At 37.6% G+C, this 22,915-nt stretch overlaps 2 protein-coding genes across 3 annotated transcripts; one reads left to right on the top strand and one right to left on the bottom strand.

Moving 5' to 3' along the window:
* The first annotated feature begins 4,257 nt into the window (after positions 1 to 4,257).
* LOC145233406 (uncharacterized) lies at positions 4,258 to 9,649 on the top strand. 2 transcript variants are annotated; one of them, XM_080098126.1, is made up of 5 exons: positions 4,258 to 4,521; positions 4,805 to 5,748; positions 7,573 to 7,715; positions 7,828 to 7,947; positions 8,011 to 9,649. In XM_080098126.1, the coding sequence occupies exons 1-5, from the start codon at positions 4,382 to 4,384 to the stop codon at positions 8,875 to 8,877; spliced, it is 2,214 nt and encodes a 737-aa protein (XP_079954252.1). In that variant the 5' UTR covers positions 4,258 to 4,381; the 3' UTR covers positions 8,878 to 9,649. The 2 variants fall into 2 exon arrangements, with proteins under 2 accessions (XP_079954252.1, XP_079954253.1); XM_080098127.1 differs by having other exon boundaries at positions 4,262 to 4,521; positions 7,846 to 7,947.
* Positions 9,650 to 10,979: 1,330 nt separating this feature from the next.
* LOC145232083 (glycosylated lysosomal membrane protein B-like) lies at positions 10,980 to 22,568 on the bottom strand. The gene is made up of 10 exons (XM_080096591.1): positions 22,204 to 22,568; positions 21,917 to 22,029; positions 21,644 to 21,733; positions 19,285 to 19,506; positions 18,547 to 18,681; positions 15,536 to 15,711; positions 15,105 to 15,303; positions 13,544 to 13,634; positions 13,045 to 13,177; positions 10,980 to 11,575 (listed from the first exon to the last, which is right to left on the bottom strand). The coding sequence occupies exons 2-10, from the start codon at positions 21,974 to 21,976 to the stop codon at positions 11,383 to 11,385; spliced, it is 1,299 nt and encodes a 432-aa protein (XP_079952717.1). The 5' UTR covers positions 21,977 to 22,029; positions 22,204 to 22,568; the 3' UTR covers positions 10,980 to 11,382.
* Positions 22,569 to 22,915: the final 347 nt, after the last annotated feature.

Here is a 22,915-nt window from a genome sequence, read left to right as displayed (position 1 = left end):
ACACCTTTACTATGCCTGACGTACTATGGTTGCAAATATAGTGTAAAAAATAAATATTTAAAATAAGTTACATTTAATTACGAAAAGAAATGACACTACCAAAATATATTATTTTGATTTATTTTAATCGCCGGCTAGATTTTTAATTAATTCCCGGATTTGTGTTTAATACAGAGTTGTAAACGGGCCTAAAATTGGAGCCCGAACCCGAATCGTTTTTGAGAAACCCGTTTAGGCCCGATAGGTTGATTGATAGCCTTCTACATTGACAACAAACACAATGGACAATCGGTCTTGAACAAGGGGTGTTAGGGCTGTTCGACATTAGGTACGGTCCGGCAACTGGCTAGTTAAATTTATAAAACCTAGCTAGTTCAATTTATTCAAAAAATACTGACATTTAGAGTGCAAAGTCAGGCCCGAATCAAGCCCGGTAACAACTCTGGTTTAACAAGTAGTTAACGAAAAGAATGTTCCGTAGACCAGTAACTGCTATTCCATTTGTTTTATTATTTTTCCCACCTAAGCATATGTAGGCTACTCCGCTCTGGAAAATTGTGGATTTCTTCCGGCAAAAAGACAAGTATCGAAACAACCAGCCTTGATTTAAAAAAAATCAAAAAATAATAGATTTCTAACAGTGTATTCTTATGAGAGATTCCGTAATCTTAAATTGCCTGTTCATTATCGGTTTATTTTGAACTAAGCTTAATATATTGGTGGCATGGGTTATGGTGACATTTAAAAAGTTTATCAAAAAAATTCGACGGCGTTAAACGACTTAGTTATTGTTTACCCCTATTGTGATTGTTTCTAGTCTTTTTGCCACTTTCGGTGGGTCTAGTGATATCTGGAAAATGTCAAGCTAACTACCAAACCCGAACATGCTAATGTTGATGGACATGTTGTCTGTCTTCATGAACAACCACACAATTGCGCTTTCTCTTCTGTTTACCATACTTTTTAAATAATTGCGTTCCCACGCTGCCTTGACAACTAATGTTCTTGGACCAAACAACGAGTGAAATTATTATGTCAAGTACATTGTGTGACTCCATTTCAGTAAGTAAAAACGTTGACGTGATTTAAGCCACTAAAATTCTGCGCAGGATCCAAACACGGCATGTTTGCGACAGGTCCAAGTGCCGGGTTCCATCCCCGCTAATTGTATGGAAAACATGTCCTGTTGCCTGAACACTGTCAACCATGTGGCGCCTCAGAGGCTGCACTCAAGCGACGCGTCACAGGGCCCGTCTCGACACCAACTGAATCACATACGTCTTTATCGCAGGCACGTTGTCCCAATCCCAAACCCTTTCTCAAGTGGTTTGTTGGAAAACGTTTTTGTTCGCAGAAGCTGTGAGTGAGTTTTTCGGGAATCACTGAGGTTGTGTGATAATTAATGATGCTTTTTCTGGCTCGAATATTTCTAACCCAGAAAGCTTTGCGTTAATTCTGTGCGAGTCGAACAGAATCACCAAAACACGTCGACTCGCCGCGCTTTTTATTTTTTCTTAACACAACAGACTTGTCATAGCGGTGTATTTTACCTGTTCCCGTTTCTTTGAACAAACCTCTGGATAAAGGTGAGTCTGTTAAATTTTAATTGCTTATAGTGGGGATTCGCCCGAGTCTGTGGGAGACATGGGGGGCCTGTCGCTTATGTTTTTGCTTCTCGTGATGAATGATTGTAGTGGCGACGTCTAAAAGCTCACTGAGCTAACAATACGCGTCCCGGGCAATCCCTGTCTACAACAACTTGGCTACATACGGCTTTGTTCCTTACCTTTGAAGTATAAGTATCCACAGTACAAATCAGAGTCATTTGTACAAAAAAATGGACAATCTTTACAAGTTTTTGTACGCGTCTTCTTTCCAATTTCTTTTCTAACAATATTTTTCTAAAAAAGATAGGAATCGCCACTATCATACATCCAGTTGGTTGGTTGTGCAACTTCAATTTTCGTTTAATGTTCAATTAACTTGTGTTTGCAAGACAACAATTTATTGTTCGCGCATAAAGCATGAGCGTGAAGGTGGGCAGAGATTTTCGAATAGTCGAAATTGATGGATTGGCCCGTCGCTCTGACCACGCAAAATGCGCGTTTGGGTGGCGAACAACGTTAGGTGAACGTATAAACGGGATGTCGAACATTTCTTTACCTCTGGTTCACCTCTAACTGAGGAGCTTTAATCGAGCGTGAAACTGGCGCGCGATCATCTTAGATTTCTATCAGCTTTTAAAATGGGTTTAAATGTTTTTGGCCTGTTGCCGTATTTAATCTATTTGAGTTTGATTGTCAAGATTTAAATTTTTGTACCAAAATTAAGCTTCTATTGTTTGTACATTCAAATACCGTGCGCGTATCTTACAGTCCTAATGGCGTTGCGGTTGTTGCAGTCAAATGACAGTTGATAGAGAAACCTGTTTCTTATCATTGAGTTACTCGATCCGACTAATCAAAAAAGCAGCACGCGTGCTCGGGTAGTTACCGGGTGTTTCGTTTCTCTATTAAGTCAACCTTGTCTTCGGGGGTAATTAACAGAGGTCCTTGTTGCGCAAAATCTGCCCCTGGTCCAACTCCATTTTTTCGCGCGCTTGACGAAACCACTGCAAGAAACCGCTCAGTAGCAGTTGAAGCAGACCTCCGCCGAAAGTAGTTGTTTCACATTGAAATGAGTTGATTTGTTTTTTTGTCGGTTGGGTAAATTTGCACTTGCGATTAACTCTTTCCTAATCCGAGTATTTAAGCGCCGTACTGACCAAACTGACCAGAAACTTGAGTTGACCTCAGTGAGACGGAACTAAGCTAATTTAAAGCAAACAAGCTAACGTTAAGTCGAGTTGTGCAAGGCTTAAGTGTGGTTGACCTCGGTCTCTGGCGCTTGTTTACTCAGGAATAAGTCGATCTTGTTTCTGTTTGAATTCGAGAATATAATGCGAACGATGCGCGTTGCTTGGAGCTGATAGTAAATCATTTATTGACATCGTGTGACACAGTTACACTAAAGATTCGAACGGGCAGCGTGTTTGGCGAAACGAGATAAGGGGTCCTATTTCATCGTTTGTCTAGTATGTGTGCACATATTCAATGTATATTTTAAACCGCGGAGAACAGGAGCCTGGCCGATGCGGAAAAACAGGCGAACCACGTTAGCTTCGGCGCCCGTGTCCTGGGTGAATATTAATCATTGCAAACGTCAGTATCGCGCTTTCGAGCCGGAAAGGTGGCGACCTTTAATAAACATGAAACTGTCACTTACGGAGTTACTGCTCATGCAAGGCTCTGTGAGCACAAACATTGAAGCAAAAATCCTCGCATAATTGACGCGACCCGCACCGACTTTATTTAACTTATGTGTGCGCCACTCAACTTTCTACGTGCTTCGGGATGGGTTCGGGTGTTTGCGATTTATCCCGACATTATCGCTACTGAAACACTTCCCTCTGACAACTGTCGTGCCAAAATACGTTAGTTGGTTTGGGTCTTAATATAAAAATGCACAAGGTTTGATGTAGAGACACAAGAACACGTAGTACTGGCGACAGGAAATTATTTCATGCGCTCATCGAACGCCGAATGTGTACCTACCGGTGGAAATAGGTATACAGTGCATCGTCATAGCTGTCAATCAAAGCCCTTGGGTAGTCGTCGACTCTTCTGGCTAATTGCTTTCGGTCAAGCGTGCCCGTGACAACGCGTGAGCTATGTTCATGGAATGTAGACCACCTCCACAATTAAATTTGAGCCAGAAATTAGAACCTAATGTAGAAACCAGGGTCGATGCATTTTAGAAAAACCTTCAGGAGACAAGTGCTTCAAATGATTTGCAAAAAAACGGCGTACCGCAATACTTTCTGTTGAGCATAAACACAATGTATATAACAGGTGGTGTTAAATAATGTTAATAGTTTTTGGCAGGTTTCAAAGATTAAAAGTAAAGTAAACCGCCTTGTTTTTGACGCACATCGCATTTTTTCACCGGACAGTTGTCATAAGGCTTCATTAAATCGTTGTTTATTGGTTTTATGACATTATAAGTGAATAATATTTACAATACAGTGTAAGTTGTCCAGAAGTTAAAGTCGTAGATGCGATCGGGTAATTTTAAACACTGGTAAAAAGAGCGCAACCACGTGGGCGCCATTTTTTCGCATGAATCAACATCGAGTTGCTGTCTGTTCAGTAGCGGGCTTCCATGACCCAATACGTCGGGATAAGGCCTAAGGTTTTATTTTACAACCTGTCAGGTTATGGAATTACCGTTTTAATCTAGACCAAGTTTTTTGCAGTACTGGGGGTGAAAAGTTTTTACTTGTTTCAACTGCTAGTTGAACATTTAGAAGGACTTTTGCAAATATTTGGTAAAAAGGAAAATTATGTACGCGGATGATTTGGCAGCTTATTGCTCTCCTGCTGCAAGTGAACAACAGACTTTTACTGATTCCACTGCCAAACATTCTACACGAAAAGTTACTGGAAATCTCGAGAAAACATCAACGTTGGATAGAAATACGCCGTAAGTTTATTTTAAAGTTTGGTGTTAGTTTGCGATTGCACCATATTGTTCTTTCGCGTTTGTGACTCTTTTGGCAACCGTGAGTTTTACATAATGAGGATAAATTATGAGTGTTACTATTTTTGGAAAACTCCTACACCAGTATGCATGAAAACCTCAGCTTTCTCGAAAAGAACGAACATTGTGTAAATCAACAAGTGAAAAGAAACAGCGCACAACATTTTATGTTTCGGAATTGACAACCGATTATTTAACAGATTGTTTCGTATCTTTTCTATTCCAGGTATTCATCCAATGAAGATGTGGGCCAGTACTACTATCAATATCCCCAAGAAAAGGAAATAAATAACGGCGAGAACGTGAAAACTTACCAAACACGCGAGGAGATTGACAGTTCACGAGTGCAATCAGCGACACCACCATCAGCGTTTTCACCCATGTCCGAAGATATTGTTGCTGCTGGAGGAAGTGAAGGCAGACTGCTTTTCCCACAGCAGAAAAAAAATCCAAATGGAACAGCGCAGAAGGTCATGAAACCGCGATCGAGTTTACCTATGTGTGATTCAACTACAGCCCAAGGAAATTCTGATGCAAGTCCTTTGCCGTGCGACCCCCAACGGACTTGCTCATACGAATCTTCTGAAGATGATCACAAAGATTTACAAAATAGCCAAGGATTGTTTAGTTTGGATCCATACACAGGAAAACAGACCGATGCTTATACGCCCATCAACTTTGCTCAGTCCTCATGCACAAAGCACATTTCAAACTTTCCTGTATTAACATCCACTGCCACTAATTTTGGCCTCAGGTCAAATTACTCAAGCAGACCGAATTTATACAACGCGTCCAACGACAGTTCCCCGTTTCACACCAACAGTTTGCAAAGTCAACACTTCGGTGCATTAAAGTCAGGAAGTTATGCAACGCAGTCTGCTGGATCGTCGTTATATCCCACCAACCAACAACATTCTTACCATCAGTTTGTCCCAACATCATCATACAACGGGCAGTCTTACCCGTGTGACTATTCAATTCCGACTTCTTCCGGGTCGAGCAATTCATCTTACGGATACTTGGGCTCTTCTGAAATGTGGAACCCATCCGCATCCAGTATTGCGTATGATCCATCCAGTGTTGCAGCTGTAGCTGCGGCAATGAACTATGGAGTGCCCATCAATCATTCGACAACTCCTTATATGGGCGGGATATCGAATTATCAATACGGTAAGAACACAGTGTTTTTATGCGTTTTGTATGGACAAACTTTAATTTTTTAATCGGAAATGACCCTACTTAACTTTTTTTAATTATTTTTTGCAAAATTGGGAAGTTGACCACTTGACTGGACCTAAATCATTAATCAAATATGCCAATAACCACACAAAAAATGCTTTAATGCCAATTTACAGTTGTGTTCCGCTTTTGACTGAGGGAGTTTGTTCCTTGTGTTGATGAGTGAGGTTTGCAAAGCTGGGAGTAAAATTACACGGAGACAAATCGCGGCGAGTCATAACATGTGCACGTATACTCTATAAAGAACTCAAAATTTCAGTCAAGGCAAACTTTGACTTCCGTAACTATTATCGTGATCGGATAGTCAACTGCAGACCAAGCGAGAAACAAAAGTCTCATTATTTTAAAGATCAAAATAAAACATCCCATACTTAAAATGTAAGGGCAAAGCTGCTCCAGCCTGTGAGCCAGGTGCAGAATGCGTGACGCCCACAGTTGCAATTGAGGCTTTGGGAGTAGTCTGCCATCTATTATTCTGCTGTTATATACGACTCTTGAAATAATTCGTGGAGGTACTAAGTCGACGATAAAGGCATTGACAAGTTTGATTTCAAATTATTCAACACTTATTAACCCGCCCAAGTGACCTGGCGCTGTACAAGAACGTGCATCAGACCGGATTTGGTGTGGTGGCTTGGATTAGGGTTACACGTGTTGACCGTTCCACTAAACATGTGCGCTCGCCAAATTTACTACACTTATCAAACAGACTAAACAAGCAAAGTGCGTTATTTGTTACATCCTTTTGGCAACCAATAGCACAGGTTAACGGACTTTAATTCCCGAAACTGTTCCGATTTCGGGTATTTTTTTTCAAAGACTGTAAACTTTACTGGGGCGTCAAAAACATATGTAAGTGTTTGAAATGAAAAAATCCTTCGTGTATAATTTATATATTCACTGTAATGATCGTACGCATTTATGCACTTGTCCTGACAAAGGAACAGTTGTTTGGCGTTTATGCGCCGGCAACTGTCAACAGTTGGATACTCGGTCAGACCAAAGCGGTGAACAGCAACCACTAAATTAAGGAGAGATGCTTTAGTCGGCTTATGGCAATACTTAGAAGGACTGCTTGCTTCCCTGTGTTACTCTTGTAAGAACCGCTTTCTCACGCTCTTGGAATTTAAGCATTATTCCCTTTCTTAATCAACATAAAATGCAAAAAATATCTTCGCCTACGCTAAGTCAATTCATAAGTTGTTTTATAAAAAGTCTACTCGAACCTTTTTATCGGCGATGTTTCTTTTATAACCAGTTTGGTCGGAACATTTGCGTTCTCTTTTATATTGTTTGAGGAACAAAAGTGCAGAATTAGTCGTTATTTCTCAGAATTGTGCGTGGTTTTTTTTTTCAAACCAGTTGGAGAAGAAAATGTTGCGGCGGAAGATAATAATGTTTGATGGCCTTCTAAAAAATGTACATAAATTAATAAAACAGTAACTGTCTAACGCTGTCTAAACTATTAACTATTTTATTCGTTTTGTTTCATGCGTGTAAGTTGTATTAACAACTGTAAAAATGCTTTGAAGTGGTTCCAACACATTCGACCAGATTCGGCCGAAATCGGGCTATTCAGACTTAAATTGTATTGCAGCAATGTTAGTAATCGACAATTTACAGTTTATTATTCCATGTTTCAAAATAATGTTAAAGTATCAAACTCCACACTACCCGCAACTGTTTGTTTTATTGTGACCAGATCTTATAACTATTCTTCAATTTTGCTCCACTTTTAACAGTTACAATTTTTAGAAACACGAGAATGTACGAATTGTGGAACATTTACCGCAACAACTTGGGGAAGAGACTCTAGTGGTCAATATTTGTGCAATGCTTGCGGTTTGTGGCGCACCAATGGACATATTCGCGGAAATGCAAAACCAAAGGGAAAATTGGTACGATTTACTTTACACTTTTACAGTAAAATTGCACTTGAACTTGAACACCAATTACCAGGTTGTTGATGTGTTTGTCACCGTAAATTAAGTCAAACATGTTTTCTAACAGGCCGCATGTCGTCGACAGGTGTGCTCAAACTGCAGTACAACAGTTACGACCCTTTGGCGCAGAAGTCCAGAAGGAAACCCAGTGTGCAATGCCTGTGGACTCTACCAGAAGTTACATGGGGTATGAACAAAGTGAAAGTCTTACACGATCGTGTACAAATAATTTTTTCTTGAACTATTTTAGGTGGCACGTCCACGAACCATGAAAAAAGACAGTATTCAAACACGGAAAAGAAAACCGAAAGGACAATCAAAAGGAAAGTCCCAGAAGAAAGGTACCAGCTCCTCGAATAACACCGAAGCAATTTCTGTCCCATCGCTTTCACCCTCGAGACTTTACAACTCGGTGAACGGCGGGAACTCGTCATTGAACCTCGTTACCCGAGAAAGCAGTTCGTCGGTCGCTGATGGTTCCGTGACAAACTCGCTACTTTCATCTACCTCGCTGCTAGACACCAGTCACATGACATCGGGTATAGGAAACGTAAGCTCCGTTAGCACTCGTGACAGAAGCAGCATTTCGCCAGTTGCTAGGTCGGACAATTGCATGCAATCGGTGTGTCTAGGTTCCTCGCCCGACTCGGGCATCGGCAACACCCACGGTAATGCTGCCTCCACAAGTCAGGTGCAACGGACTGTTGGTGACATCCGTTCATCCCCTGATTCGACCGGCTATAGTCCTTCTGCCTCGTACACCCTTCCTGCAAGTGAATCTTACGATCTGAAACAAAAGATTGCTGGAAGTAATAACGAGTTTTCGGCCATGTATGCAGACTCCTCTGCAAGCGAAGTACCAACTTTTTCAAGTCACCCCAATGTGTTACAGTTACCCGATGGTGGTATCAACAATTTGCCGATTGTGTCTACTCACCTGTCGGATGCAATGGCTTCACAAACCCCCTTTCCATACAACAGCCTCAGTGCATTGTATGCTGCGGGCTCGACTGGTGGTCCGTCGCGTGATTCCCGTCGCCATTTTCATCAGTATCACCCTTACGTACGACCTCCTCCCCACCAACCCTTCGTAAAAGCCGAACCTGCAGTGATGTAGATGTAGTTCAATGACCGTTTCATTCTATACCATCGCATTAAAGTACATCAATCTGTACAGTTTTTTTGAGGACACGATTTCGAAGTTAAATTGCTGCTATCTATTTGTCTACACGTCACAGTTGCACGCTGGTTTGTCATTCAATCAAAATTAGTTCAACTGCCACCTGTCCATGACCGAAACATTTTCACGCTTTGAATTTTTGTAATGTCAGCTAGATTTTTTTGTAATACGTTTTCCTCATATTTATTTGTATTCGTCGCCTCCGTGAATCCAACCGTGAAGAACTAATTATTGTTTGCAACTTCGCACATTTTTAAACGTACTCACTTCATTAAAACGTTTGGAATGTGGATGATTTTTCTGTCTGTCCGTATATACTGTTCGTATTTTTATACGCCAATTTTTGTTCGTGAAACGTGAATTATTTGCGCTTCTTTATGAATTTTGTGGATACTCTATTTCTTAGGAAAGTTGTTGAAGCATAAATTTGCCTACATTGCGTTTAAAGCATGGCACTTTTGTATCAACTTAGTTCTATTTCAGTCATATTCTTCTGTATTTTTCAAACTATATGTTTCGATGGTTTTAAGAAGATCGCAAATTTTTCTACTGCGTGTTTTTGTATGAATTTAAATTCTTCTCGCATATTTTGTGTTGTGTGTGAGCGAAAGTTTCTTTTCGTCCCAAAATTTGATCGCCACGTTGTATTTCTTGCCTTGTACATAGCAGTTACACTCAAGTGTGTTCGAAATACAATTGATAAACCGTTTCCTCAACCCCTTCTTTTGATAAATTGCTTGCTACAGCAGTTTACTAATTGCCATCTACGGGTTGGTATAAGTCGGTGGTAAGCCGCAAAATTGCTGGTGGTGTTTTGTGGTCTATAGCAGAGATCCTTTTTTGTGAATTGAACCAAAACGTTTACCCCTAAAAACGAAAATCAGCGCCCTCAACGAAAGTTTCTCCAGTAAAGTATAACAGCCAAGTCTTTGGGTTGGAGTTAAAATCTCTGTGTTTTTTATTTCCAATTTTTTACATTTGCTGCAATTGTGCAATTATATGTCGTCACTGAATTTAGTAGTTTTTGGTTAAAGCGCGAAAGATGGTAGAGTGTAAATTAAATTGTTTTCGGTGCCCCTTGCATAGTCAATGACAAATGTCAACAGAACTGTCGCAATGACGTTTGCAGGCAGGTTTTGTGGCGAGAGCTTCAGCTTTTTGCTCTGGCTTGTGTCACTTTCAAGCTGATAAGGAAACCCGTTTCTGCCTAAGTGTGTCACTAAATCGAATCGTAGACGCCATTTGGCGGTGACGTCAAATTATAATTGCCCTGATGGCTTTTCGTCTGAGCCGGTGAACAGGGTTAGAGTAAAAATGTTGTTAACACAGCCCAACTATTTTCGTCACTCAAAATAAAAGGTCACAGGCGCACGTATATGTATTGAATGTTAGTAATCTAACATAAGCCTTTTGTACGTTGCTTTATTATGTTTGTTTGTTTTTGGCCGGACATGAAACACGACGAAATACAATAGGCTAGTATTCACATTACACTACTCTTTTGAAAAAAAGTTAAAAAAAAACAAAAACCATATTTATACATTAATCATGAAAACACTTAAAACTTAAATTTAAAGGTAAATATATTGGTACTGAACAGGTTTTTGAAAGACAATTAAGTTAATAAGTAACATCCATGAGCGTCTTGTTTGGGTAGAGAAAACAGAAATGTTGTTGAACGGACCTGTCACTTACCCGTGGTTAATTTCATCGCAAGCTTTACTGTGATAAGACGCTTTTTAGTTGGATAATGCTCTTCTGAAATTCATTGTGCGTACAAGTCGATGAGAATATTTCTTAACCCGTTCCTTCACACTATACTATCAGCTAGTACTTCACGTTACGTAGGTGTTCACACAAATCTATATTGCTCCTGATTTTTTGCACAAATGCTTTTTAGTAAAGCAATACTTGAAAGTAACCAAAAACAAACAAGCCAGTGTATGAGTTAGTGTAAAACATAACGTTTCGACAGCAACATTTAAGAATGACACGAAGTATGTTTTACACTAATATACTGGCATAGCAAATACTACATGTTCTCGCATGAAAAGTTGATTTATTGTTTATAGCGCAAGGCACAATGAAACGAAGAAATACGTATAGCGTGGTAAGTATTGTGGGTGTCATGCAAATCAAACGATTGGTAATGACGTCGTACATGTTTACAGTGAATAAAAATCAAAAAAAAAACAACTGTATGTATGGTACGTCCGAAATCAAATCGAAGATCAAACTGAGTTAGAGAAAATTAATGACCAACAAAAGTAAACCAATTACAAAGTGAAAATGGAATAGATCATTTCGGCTTGACTGCAAGTACTGCCAAATAAGCGTACTAGTAAAAAATCCATTGAAAAAAATATTCCAAACAGACACAGTGAACGTTGTATTGCGTGACGTATGATTATGAAAAATCTGTTGTGGAAACGCACAAAAAAGTTAACCGATAGGCTCATAGTTACTTAATAACGCAACACGTTGCATTCTATGTTTTCGACATCGCCTGACAACCAGATAAACAGCGCCGAATAAAATCACAAGCACAGGGCAACCGACACCGGCAAAGATAATACACACAACCATCAGTGATAACGAATCAGCGGGTGGTTCACCAACGCCCACTAGTGATGTCCTGCGAAAAAAAGAATTGTTTATGCATCACAGTTTCTGGTTTACCAAATTCCGAAAAAACAAATTATAACTAGAACGGTGGCTTTCTAATATACTTTCAGTTTATATATTCCATATCTTATATTACCAATTTACTATACACATCATTTAATCTACACACATGATTGTTTTTGTAAACAAAAACGAATGGGTCCCCACACGCGGATTTACAGTAAATAAATGTGGTGATAAAGCATTAACCTAACAATAAAAAAAATTGTCCGTATTCTTTTTGCTTCATTTATTGTCATATAATTACAAAAACATTAAATAAGAACGAAACAAGTACTTTCAATTTAATCTATTTAATCTTCAATTTAATAAACTCGACTCGACTCGATCTCTTGCTTTGACTCAGATATTGTCGTCCAAGGTCAGGTTTTAAATACAAATTTTTCTAGAAAGCGGTAACAGTTGCGTTACAGACACTATAAATTCAAAAGCAATTTGCTACAAGCGTATACATAACAAATTGTTTTTCACTAAAGTTTGTTTCGCTAAACGAGTACCATTGACCTGTAGTAACCTATCGTGGTGCACACGCCGAACGACCGGTTGACCTTTTGACACCATTTTCAAGAGCACGCCGTCCTTAGTGTTCAACACTACCGTTTTGCCTAATTTATACATGACGTAAGTTATTGATTCTTGAATTGAATGTCAAAAAAACGCTACTATGACGTAAAAGAGTTTTGAACTGTGTTTCAAATACCTACAAGTTGACCTTTCGTGACCCCTGGTCATGCGGCGGCCAAGCTGACAACGAGCATTAATAAAACATTTGTCTTGCGAAAAAGCCAAGTTTATTTTTTCATCTTTATGTTTATTTCGGGGTGTATGGGGTGAAAAATGGGTGAATCCGAACTTCTTTAGAAAACCTCACATTGCACCAACCAACAAAGCATGAAACCCTTAGATGGTGTACTTCCAATAGTCAGTACAGCCGTTTTTTTTGAAAAAAAAAGTGTTGGGGGCCTGTGGGTGAACCGTGGGTCATTTGGGGTCAAACTTCTGAAAGATCAAATTCGGATTAATATCTAACATCTGTCCAAATTTGAAGAATTTTTTTACCAAATGACCGTAACAAACCAGCGTTAATTTTTTTTACATTTCGGGGGCCTGTGGGCTAACCGCTGGGTCATTGGGGGTCAAACTTCTGGAGGATCAAGTTCGGATTAATAATTAACATCTGTGTAAATTTGAATAAATTTGAAGTACTCCTTCTTTACCAAACAAGCGTTACAAACGAGCATTAGACAGAAAAAAAATACGGCCAAAACAATATGTGTCCCATTCAGGGAAGGGGACCCATAATTTGGTTGTATAAAACAACAACATTGTAGAAATTAGAAAATTTCATAGGTATCATGACAGTTTGACAGTAATAAAACAGTCTAAACCAATTCTGTTTATTTTTCACAAAGCCCTCACCAACTTAAATATTCAGTTGCTCTGTAAAATCCATCATCCGGTTTTCCAAAAGAAATAGAAAAGCGTTTAAAAGGCAGTTTATCTATGACAGACTTTCCAAAGATTGCAAGAAGAAGATGGTTGCTTTCAAGTCCTGAATTTTTTATTTTGTAACACTTTAGAATAAGTCATTGCAAAGTTTGCTTCATTACAGAAAAATACATTTACATGGTGTTGGATTTATTGATGTGTTTTGTGTTTAAACTCAAACTTTTTAGCTTATAATTTTTTCGTTTTTTTATGTCAAGCTGCTTTGTTTTTAATATTTTTATATTTCTACATTTAAAATCATCAAAGTTTAGCAAATTGATCTAGCTATTGATTGCATTGCACAACACTGGCATATGATATGATATCTGAAAAACTTGTAATATGACAAATTTAGGGAAGCAAAAATAAAATTGCTTAAATGCAATTGCAAGCTCCATAAACAATGCATGATACAAATTAAAGAAGAAACCTGTGACAGTTGTCTTGTTGATCAAAACTAGGTTAGTTGTCTGAACATCTGATGAGAATGCTCGACTAGGAGTGACATTTGTGTAACACACCTTTAAAATATAAGTGGTGGTAAGTATAACAAACTAGAAGGGTGACTTAGCACACATTGCCCTTGCATATACACTATAACAGGGGTGGCCAAACTTTTTTACCAGAGGGCCAAATTTGCAACTGTCTTGCCACTGGAGAGCCGGATAAAATTAGATTTACGTAAAATTTGTCGTTACTGGTTGCCATCTTTATTAAAATATATATTATTGTAGTAGAATAACAATAAATAACACCATCTTGTTTACACTTGTATTTAATAAAAGGTTTATATATAAGTGAGATAAATGCAACTGTCCACAATTTTGAAGAAGCCTTTTAAAGTCTGGAGTAAAAAAAACAAGGCAAGGTGTTTGGCGGGCCGGATGAAACAGGACTGGGGGCCGGATGCGGCCCGCGGGCCGTAGTTTGGCCACCACTGCACTATAACATATTTTAAAACATTAATATATTGCCTATGCTTATTTTATATTGGGTCCCATATTGGCCGCCAGCTTTTTTAACCTTAGTTGTTTCTGCAAGCAGAAACTCATGGGTCCCCACACATGCATAATTTTAAATAGCCTAATGCATTTCAAGAGATAACTATGAGACAGTTTGGTGATCGGGACTGTGCATCAATAAATATGCTATATGGGGTGCAAACTATTTAAAATCGTTCCATTCATACATTTTTGAAGGTTTTTCTATTATATGGTGTATCTGAAAAAAAGTGAAATAGTAAGAAAATAGGTTAAAACACAACAATCAGCTGCCAATAACGAATTGCACATGATTGTCGGTGGCTAGCGCAGTAAATGATAGGGCTACGGGGCAAAATCCATTTAATTTTAACACTGTTAAAAAAACTCACCCATTTTAGGGAGTTGGTGGGGTAACTGATGGGGTTCAACACCGAAAAGTATAAAATATGAAACCACAATGATACAATAAGCAGTCATGTTAAATTTTATCCAAATCGGACAATGTTTAAAATTTAAACCGCTAGAGGTGTTATTAGCAACATTTGTTAACCCTTCTGACGTCATAAGGCTGTTAATACCCCTCTAACTGGCATGTGCAAAAACGTCCTCAAGTAATGCACCAACACATGTACTATATGTTCTTTTGCCTTTATTATACTATTAGACCAGAGAAATCTTTCATTTGTGGTGCGCAGCAACTTACAAAAAGTACCAGATGTTCTGTTGTCTTTATTATACTGTTACACCAAAGAAATCTTTCATTTGTGGTGCATAGCAACTTACAAAAACGTTTTACATTTTGGGGGCTAGCGGGGTAAATACTGGGATTATCAAGTCAAACGTGAAAGTTTCATCCAAATCCACCAAAGATTTCATGCCAAAAGTGCATGGACAAACTTCGACAGAAAAAAGAAAAAAATACAGAAAAAAACAGAGTGAAATCAAGATGCGTCCCCTTCAGGGAAGGGGACCTATAATTACTAAACCTTAAGCAGAACATAAACTTACAGTGCGCCACAGCCAATAACTTGATGGACGTTCTGATGAAATGTTTACCCATAAAATCTGCTGTGATGTAAAAACAGATGGGGAATATTCGTCATCTATGCTCCACTTTGTAATTTTTTTGACAGTTTTTGATAAACTTGTTTTTTGTCCACTGAATGAAACATTTTCTGGATTCACAACTAGAAAATCCAGTGCAAACCTAAGACACAATATGTAGGCATGTTTCAGCATTTTTCTGCAAAATATCCTCATAGAACTTATTTTAGCCAATTTTTTGAAAGGAGAAAATTACCTAGAAATATGGCTTTCCTATATATTGCCAAATTATATCTGTTCTTTATCCCATTTATTGATTTTCAGGGAAGGGGACCCATAATAAATTTATAATACTGAAAAAAGCATTATATACTGATCATAACTATTGAACTTACCGGGAGCCTACAAATGCTGTTGTAAGATTTGTCAGTATTATCTCCCACATAGATGATTGGTCATTGTAAGGCAAATGTGGAAACAGAGGGCCGCGACCAGATTTGTCTTTAGTAGTAAACTTCATTATAAGTTTACCATCTTTGGAAAATGTTCCTGTCTGATTATAAGGAGATCCCTAAAAAGTTTGTTAAAAAATCAGACACAGATATTTAGTTCAATTCATTATTGACACGTCTGTAAAGAACAGCTTTAATCTATTCAGCGAAAGTATGTCCAAGAGCAGGAATTCTAGAAGGACATCTTTACTATGTACAGTATTTGCAATATATAATGTACTATTTGCCGGCTATCCACATATACCATTGGCCATACTTACAACAGATGTACATTTAACTAAACTAGAATAGTGGTTTTCCTACATATTGCCAGTTTATACATACTACATCATATTTAACGATGTATCACATATACCATTTACTATATTTATAATGGATATATATTTGGCACCTACATTTCCCTATCTTTTTCCTGGCACTTTATAACATAATTGTTTCTGCAAGCATAATCTAATGGGTTCCCACACATGTGCACATGCGATTTGGTAACAGTAAAAATAGGGCACAATCATTGTTAAACTGGAATAGAATTATGATTTTTAATCCGCACATAGCGTTCCCTGGCACCGTTAAGTTTCTACATACCAACAATTCGATTGCTTAGCTTGGCTTTTTATGTCCAAAACCTGTTCTGAAACAGTTTTATTAACGTGTTCAGTTTGAGAAGTCACGTTACACAGGTATAACAAATCGTGCTGCGTTGTCGCTCTGCGTTTTGAAACACGAATAAGTTGACCTACATTAACGTTTACAGCACAATATAACTAACATCATAACATCTTAATTCCAACCAGTGAGAAAATGGTCAAGTGGCGACTGTGTTCATGCGTGAAGCAGAGGCATTTTTTTCCATGCGCCACTATCATCAATCACTCCCATTGCGTTAGCTGTGCACTGAGCGAGCACAAATTTGACAAAAGACAGCATGCAAAAACATATTTGGGGCTGTATGAGTAATTACTGATCCGATTGCACTGAAATTTTTAACAGCCAACAACGAGCACCCTATCCACAGCTGTTTAAAATTTCGGCAGGTTAAGTCTTGTATTTCTGACCTCATTAACATGTGAACAAACAAACAAATATTTAGGGGTAAAGGGGTGAAAATGGACATATACAACTTCAAGTTACAAAATACTTTAAAATACGCTGCAATGTACCAATCAAAAAAGTATGAAACTCCAGAATCAAAAAAAATTTTTTTTTCATGTTTTGGGGGGCTGTGGCTGAACCAACGAATCTAACAGGGTCAAAATTTATATGGACCATCTTTAGACCAATACCTATGATGTGTGTAAATTTGAAAAAGTTTATACCTCTCTTTCTTGACCAAAACGTGGTAACAAATCCGCGTTAGACGGAAAAAATAAAAACCATAATTATAATTTACTTGTGCCTTTACACTGTTTCAGATAACAACTAGAAGGGTGGCTTTTTGATATACTTCCATTTTATATATTCTATACGATATTTACCAATTTACTATACACATCATTTGATCTACACATATGATCGTTTTTGTAAACAAAAACTAATGGGTCCCCACACGCATGTCTGTGCGGATTTACAGCAAACAAATGTTGCGGTGATTTTTAGATTCTTAAGGAAAAAAACAACAGCTGATTTCTAATCACCGAAAATACTGTCTCTTAAAACGTCTGTCCGGACGTCAAGCTGATCCCTCCCACTCTGCACAAAACCGTTTTAATCGTTAACCAGTGAATGACTCCCTTGGGACTTCTGTCTGACTGACAGTGTACACGAACTATGGGCTGTGAAAGTCATTATTTGGCCGATTAAGGCAAATTTTTGAATACTAAACGAGTAAACCACTGCAAACAAATGTTTCAAATTTCAGCACATTAGGGCTTGTATTTCTGGCCTAAAACCAAAAAAGATTATTTCGGGATTTAAGGGGTGGCGATTAATTCGGGGTTAAAGGAGTAAAAATGGGTAAATCCAATAAAAAATTAGAAAATTATTTAGAATACTTTACAAGTTTACATTGCACCAACCAACAAAGCATGAAACTCTTAGATCATGTACTTTAGTCTGTACAGCCGTTTTAAAAAATTTACGTTTTGGGGGCTTGTGGGTGAACCGCTGGGTCATTCGGGGTCAAACTTTAAGAGTATCAGGTTTAAAACGATAGCTAACATCTGTGTAAATTTGAATAAATTTAAAGCATTCTTTCTTGACCAAACGCATTTGACAAACCAGCGTTTGACAGAAACAAATATTTCGGGGTTTAAGGGGTAAAAATGGGTAAATCCTGTTAAAAGTTAGAAAATTTTTTAGAAAACCTGACATCGCACCAACCAACAGAGCACATAACTCCTAGATGATGTACTTTAGTCAGTACAGCTGTTTTAAAAAAATTACGTTTTGGGGGCCTGTGGGTGAACCGCTGGGTCATTCGGGGTCAAACTTCAGGAGGATCAAATTTGGATTAATATGTAACATCTGTCCAAATTTTAATAAATTTGGAGCACTCTTTCTTGACCAAACGCGTTTAACAAACGAGCGTTAGACAGAAAAAAGAAAAAAAAATACGGACAAAAACAATATCAGCGTTAGACAGAAAAAAGAAATACGGACAAAAACAAAAAATATACTTCTATGAAGGGGACACATAACTACCATGAACCAACATTTAAAAATATTGTTTCTTGACCTAATGGGCACTCTTTCTTGACCTAATGGGTACAAACAACAAACCAGTACCACACACGAAGCAATAAAAACGAAAATAACATGTCCCCTTTAACAAATAGGCTCCATAATAAAACTGAAAAGTAGCAAAACCAACAATAAAGGAAAGGGGAAGAAGAAAAACAGTTAAAAGTTCAGCATATGTCAACTTTTTGAATAGAAGTTTATACTAAGTTACTAACCTCCACCAAAAAGCTATTGACTTCTTGAGATACACTTATATTCCAGTTTAAGTTGGACAAGTCATAAGATGAAACATATAAATTTCCTTTGTCAGTAATATCTGCATTGTTCTTCGTATCATTATACTGAATTATCTGTTAAGCAGTAGTCAGCAGTTAGTAAAAAAGAATATTGTTAATAGTCAAAGTCTTTTACGGCTGTGTAATAAATGAACTATTTAGTTAAAGCAGGGGTGCACAACTTGCAGCTGGGATAAAAAATTATGTGGGCATAAACCTGTTTAATAAAATATATGTACTGGCGACTGTGAATTGAATAATACTCTTTTTGCTATTTGGCTTTAAAAACTACTACGAAAGGAATTGTGGGACTGGAAAGATATATTAACACCTAGTAGTCATACTTTTCATACTTATGCACAAATAATTAAATTCTATGGATAACAATACAAATAGAGATACCATAAACAGTTTGCCAAACATTTTAGTTCAACTAACTAATTGAGTTAGGAATCAATCCCTACTTTCATGCACCAGTAAATTGAATATTATGAGATAAATCCTGCTTCTTTGCACCTGCAATTTATAAACAACATACATGAAGACACTTGGTAGCTAATGGTGAAACATGGACCTGCAATATGGTCAATAACAGCAAAAAAAGGTTGTGCACCTCTGTGTAAAACCAAAAAGGTTAGAGCTAAAATGCGTGATTAAGCTTTGGAGCAAAAAACTTACAGATTTTAGCACATAAACTGAGGATGAGAGTACAGAGTCTTCACAAAATTGTTTTCCACATTTCAGTCTAATTGATCCATGAATTGAAGAATTAAATATATGCAAGAAACTTTGCCAATCAATTGAAACAACTGAGGCATTATTGCTGCTTTCCAAAATTAGAAGCGTGGGTATTGATTTTTGGTTGAAGGTCCACACATAGTGAATGCTGTCACAATCACCCTAAACAACAATTCTGTGACAACTTTTACAATTGTTAAAGAGGCCATATCAAACACATAAAAAAACATAACATTGAACCAAGTATTATGACAAACATGTAAATTATTAGTTCTAGAACTGTCATACTTTACCACTAGTGATGGTACATGTTCTCTACAGTATATTGTCTAGGCCAAAACAGATAACTAACACAAAATTGTTGTTTTTGCATTTTTCTATAATTTTAATACTGTTGAAGCCCTGGATATTAAGTTTTCTGATTGGTATATATATGTTACAGTAAAAGCAAAGTAAACTTGACTTTATACAGTTGTTCATCTTCTTTCTGGTTTGGGAAGTCAAGATTTTATATATTCTATTTCACAATTAAATCGGTTTACTACCCACACCATTAGACCGCAACATATGTTTCTTTTTGCAAGCAAAAACAAATGGGTCCCCACACACATGCTTGCGAATGGGGTTATGGTACAAAGATACAAAGAGATTATTTTTAGATTCTTAAAAAAAGAAAAGAAAAAAAGAAAGAAAAAAAACATACAGACAAAAACAATATGACAAAAAAACCTTCCCTGAAGGGGACCCATAAAAATGGTAATTTAGCAGACATATTCCAATTTGAACATTAAAACTCATTTCAACCCATAGTTGCTAACCATGAAGATCATATTACACATTCATCAGGAAGTGTGACAGTGTTCCAACACCCATTAGAATAATTTGTTTAGGCAGTAGATTTATTGCACTGCCCTTCAAATTAAGATGTATTTAAAACTAGAAGGGTGGCTTAGCACATATTGCCCTTGCACATACACTATGATCTATTTTAAAACATAAATATATTTCCTATGCTTATTTTGTATTGGGTCCCATATTAGCCATCGTCTTTTATAACCTTGGTCGTTTCTGCAAGCAAAAACTCATGGGTCCCCACACATGCAAAGTTGTAGATAAAATGCATTTCAATAGATAACAATGAGTAAGTTTGGTATTGTGAAGACAAACACAGTGATTGGTACTGTGCATATCTAAATATGCTATATGGAGTAAAAACTATTTAAATTAAAAAACTCATTTTAGGGGGCTAGTAGGATAACTAATTGAGGTTCGACACACACAAACTTAAAAGTAGGAAACCACAATGACTCAATCAATAGTACTGCAAAATTTCAGTCCAATGTGCCAACGTTTAAAAATTTAACCACTAGAGGTGTTTTGAGCAACAACCGTTAATGTTTCTGACGTCATAGGGCTGTTAACAACCCACGAACTGCAATGGCACAATAACGATAATTGGCATACTTTACAAGCTATCCAAATTTTTGCCAATTCCGACATTGTTTACAAACTCACCCCTTTTAGGGGGATAGCGGGGTAAATGCTAGGGTTATCCGGACAAACAAAGTGGGATGCACATCTACATAACTATATCTATCATCTGTATAAGTTTCAGCCACATCCATCAAGCATTTGATGGCAAAACGAGTCAGACAAACTTCGGGGGGAAAAACATTTTAGGGGGCTAGCGGGGTAAATACTGGGGTTATCAACAAAAACAAAGTGGGATGCACATCTACATAACTACATCTACCATCTGTGTAAATTTCAGCCGAATCCATCAAGCATTTGATGGCAAAACCAGTCAGACAAACTTCGGGGGAAAAAAACATTTTAGGAGGCTAGCGGGGTAAATACTGGGGTTTTCAACAAAAACAAAGTGGGATGCACATCTACATAACTATATCTATCATCTGTATAAGTTTCAGCCACATCTATCAAGCATTTGATGGCAAAACGAGTCAGACAAACTTCGGGGATAAAATACCCATTTTAGGGGGCTAGCAGGGTAAATACTGGGGTTATCAACAAAAACAAAGTGGGATGCACATCTACATAACTACATCTACCATCTGTGTAAATTTCATCCAAATCCATCAAGGATTTGATGGAAAAACGAGTCCGACAAACTTTGGGGAGAAGAAAAATGAAAGAAAAAAAAGAAAAAAAAGAAAAACATTTTGAGTAAAATCAATATGTGTCCCCTTAAGGGAAGGGGACCCATAATAATAGTAGAGAATATTGGAATCAGAAAAAGTCTAAAAGTTTATGTTTGTTAACATTTTTTGTTTATTTGTACCTCAGATTTGATGTACAGGAGTTTGGAAGCAGGGTTTGGGCCATTGCAACCTGAAAGTCCAGCACAGCCAGGATTGAATCCAATAGAAATCTAGAATAAATAAAAAATACAGGTAATATAACTAAGCAAACAAATATAAGTTAGAATGTGTCATACAAAAACTCTGTGGGAGGGAGTCTCTTGACCTACAAATACATGTAATATAAGTAAAAAAAAACGGTTTTAAAAACAAGGTCTAGGCCACTATGTATTACAGTTTATAGTTATAATTACTTTTCGATTTGCTGTTGTAAGTGTTAAAGCTAATGTAAGAAAAACAAATACAGGTTTCATTCCGCTCACTGGTAAATCAAAAACTTTTTGTTGTTTAGACAATCATCACCAATCTAAAAACAAATAACATATCACAGATCAGTTTAAAACTTGGTAATCAATGTCACAGATGGTGGGACATCGCGGGAACCGCTTAATCGTGAGTCGTGAGTCACTTGCTGACGGTTAGTGCTTTTCTGGTTGGGGTGAGGTTTTACAAAAAAATATTATTAAAAAAATGCATCTGCCTGAAATTAATTCCGCAATTTCGTGACGTTTCGCGGGAAACATTCCGCGACCGCGGGGGAAACTCGCAAGCATTTTTGCTAAATGTCAGGAAATTGATGTATTGTATCCATTTTAAGCATTGGCAGTTGTCTAAAGAGATTTTCCTATAAAAAAGATTTTCCTCAACGTTTTAGTGGCACCCTGCTACAAGTACATTTCAGGTTTACAGAACCCAAGCGAGCTTGTCAAACCGCGGCGATCGGGTCCAGTGAACAAACAAAACATCACATATCTTTTGTTTCACAACAAGAACGGTAAAGTTTTACTAAGTTGAGCAAGCAGATAATAATAATATCGGCGATTTTGCAAACCGAACGCGCAAAACACGATCGTAAACAAATGCCATAGAAATCCTGGCAAAACATGAAACAAAAGCTTTTCCACAAAGTCATTAATGACGTCATTAAGCAAAACAAAAACCAAAACGACTGCGCAAATGACAAGTACAACCGAACAGTTTATTTTCGCCCAACAGTTTTTCACAAAAAATAACTATCTTATGGGTCCGAATTTGTTACGCATGACGAAATATTAAACCAACGACCATTTGCTTCGCTAGCAAAATACTGAAAAATTGTCACGTGACTTTATTTATGACGTTAGAGACTATCCAAACAATATGGCCGATTGTTGATGGCCTGCACGTATCTCCTCTTCGCTCTCAATTGTCAT

The sequence above is a fragment of the Phallusia mammillata genome, chromosome 6 (assembly GCF_965637545.1).
Source record: "Phallusia mammillata chromosome 6, kaPhaMamm4.hap1.1, whole genome shotgun sequence".
Taxonomy (NCBI): domain Eukaryota; kingdom Metazoa; phylum Chordata; class Ascidiacea; order Phlebobranchia; family Ascidiidae; genus Phallusia; species Phallusia mammillata.
The sequence above is the reverse complement of the archived record's forward strand: the minus strand, read 5'-3'. Positions and strand labels throughout refer to the sequence as shown.

Bases quoted from the DNA above. Each gene is read 5' to 3' on its own strand.
- LOC145233406 (XM_080098126.1), top strand. From the start codon at position 4,382: ATGTACGCGGATGATTTGGCAGCTTATTGCTCTCCTGCTGCAAGTGAA. The intron at 7,716-7,827 runs GTACGATTTACT...GTTTTCTAACAG, and splicing joins CAAAACCAAAGGGAAAATTG to GCCGCATGTCGTCGACAGGT. The intron at 7,948-8,010 runs GTATGAACAAAG...GAACTATTTTAG, and splicing joins TCTACCAGAAGTTACATGGG to GTGGCACGTCCACGAACCAT.
- LOC145232083 (XM_080096591.1), bottom strand. From the start codon at position 21,976: ATGAAACCTGTATTTGTTTTTCTTACATTAGCTTTAACACTTACAACA. The intron at 18,682-19,284 runs GTAAGTTTTTTG...ACTGCTTAACAG, and splicing joins CAGTTTATGTGCTAAAATCT to ATAATTCAGTATAATGATAC. The intron at 15,304-15,535 runs GTAAGTTCAATA...ATTGTGTCTTAG, and splicing joins ACAGCATTTGTAGGCTCCCG to GTTTGCACTGGATTTTCTAG.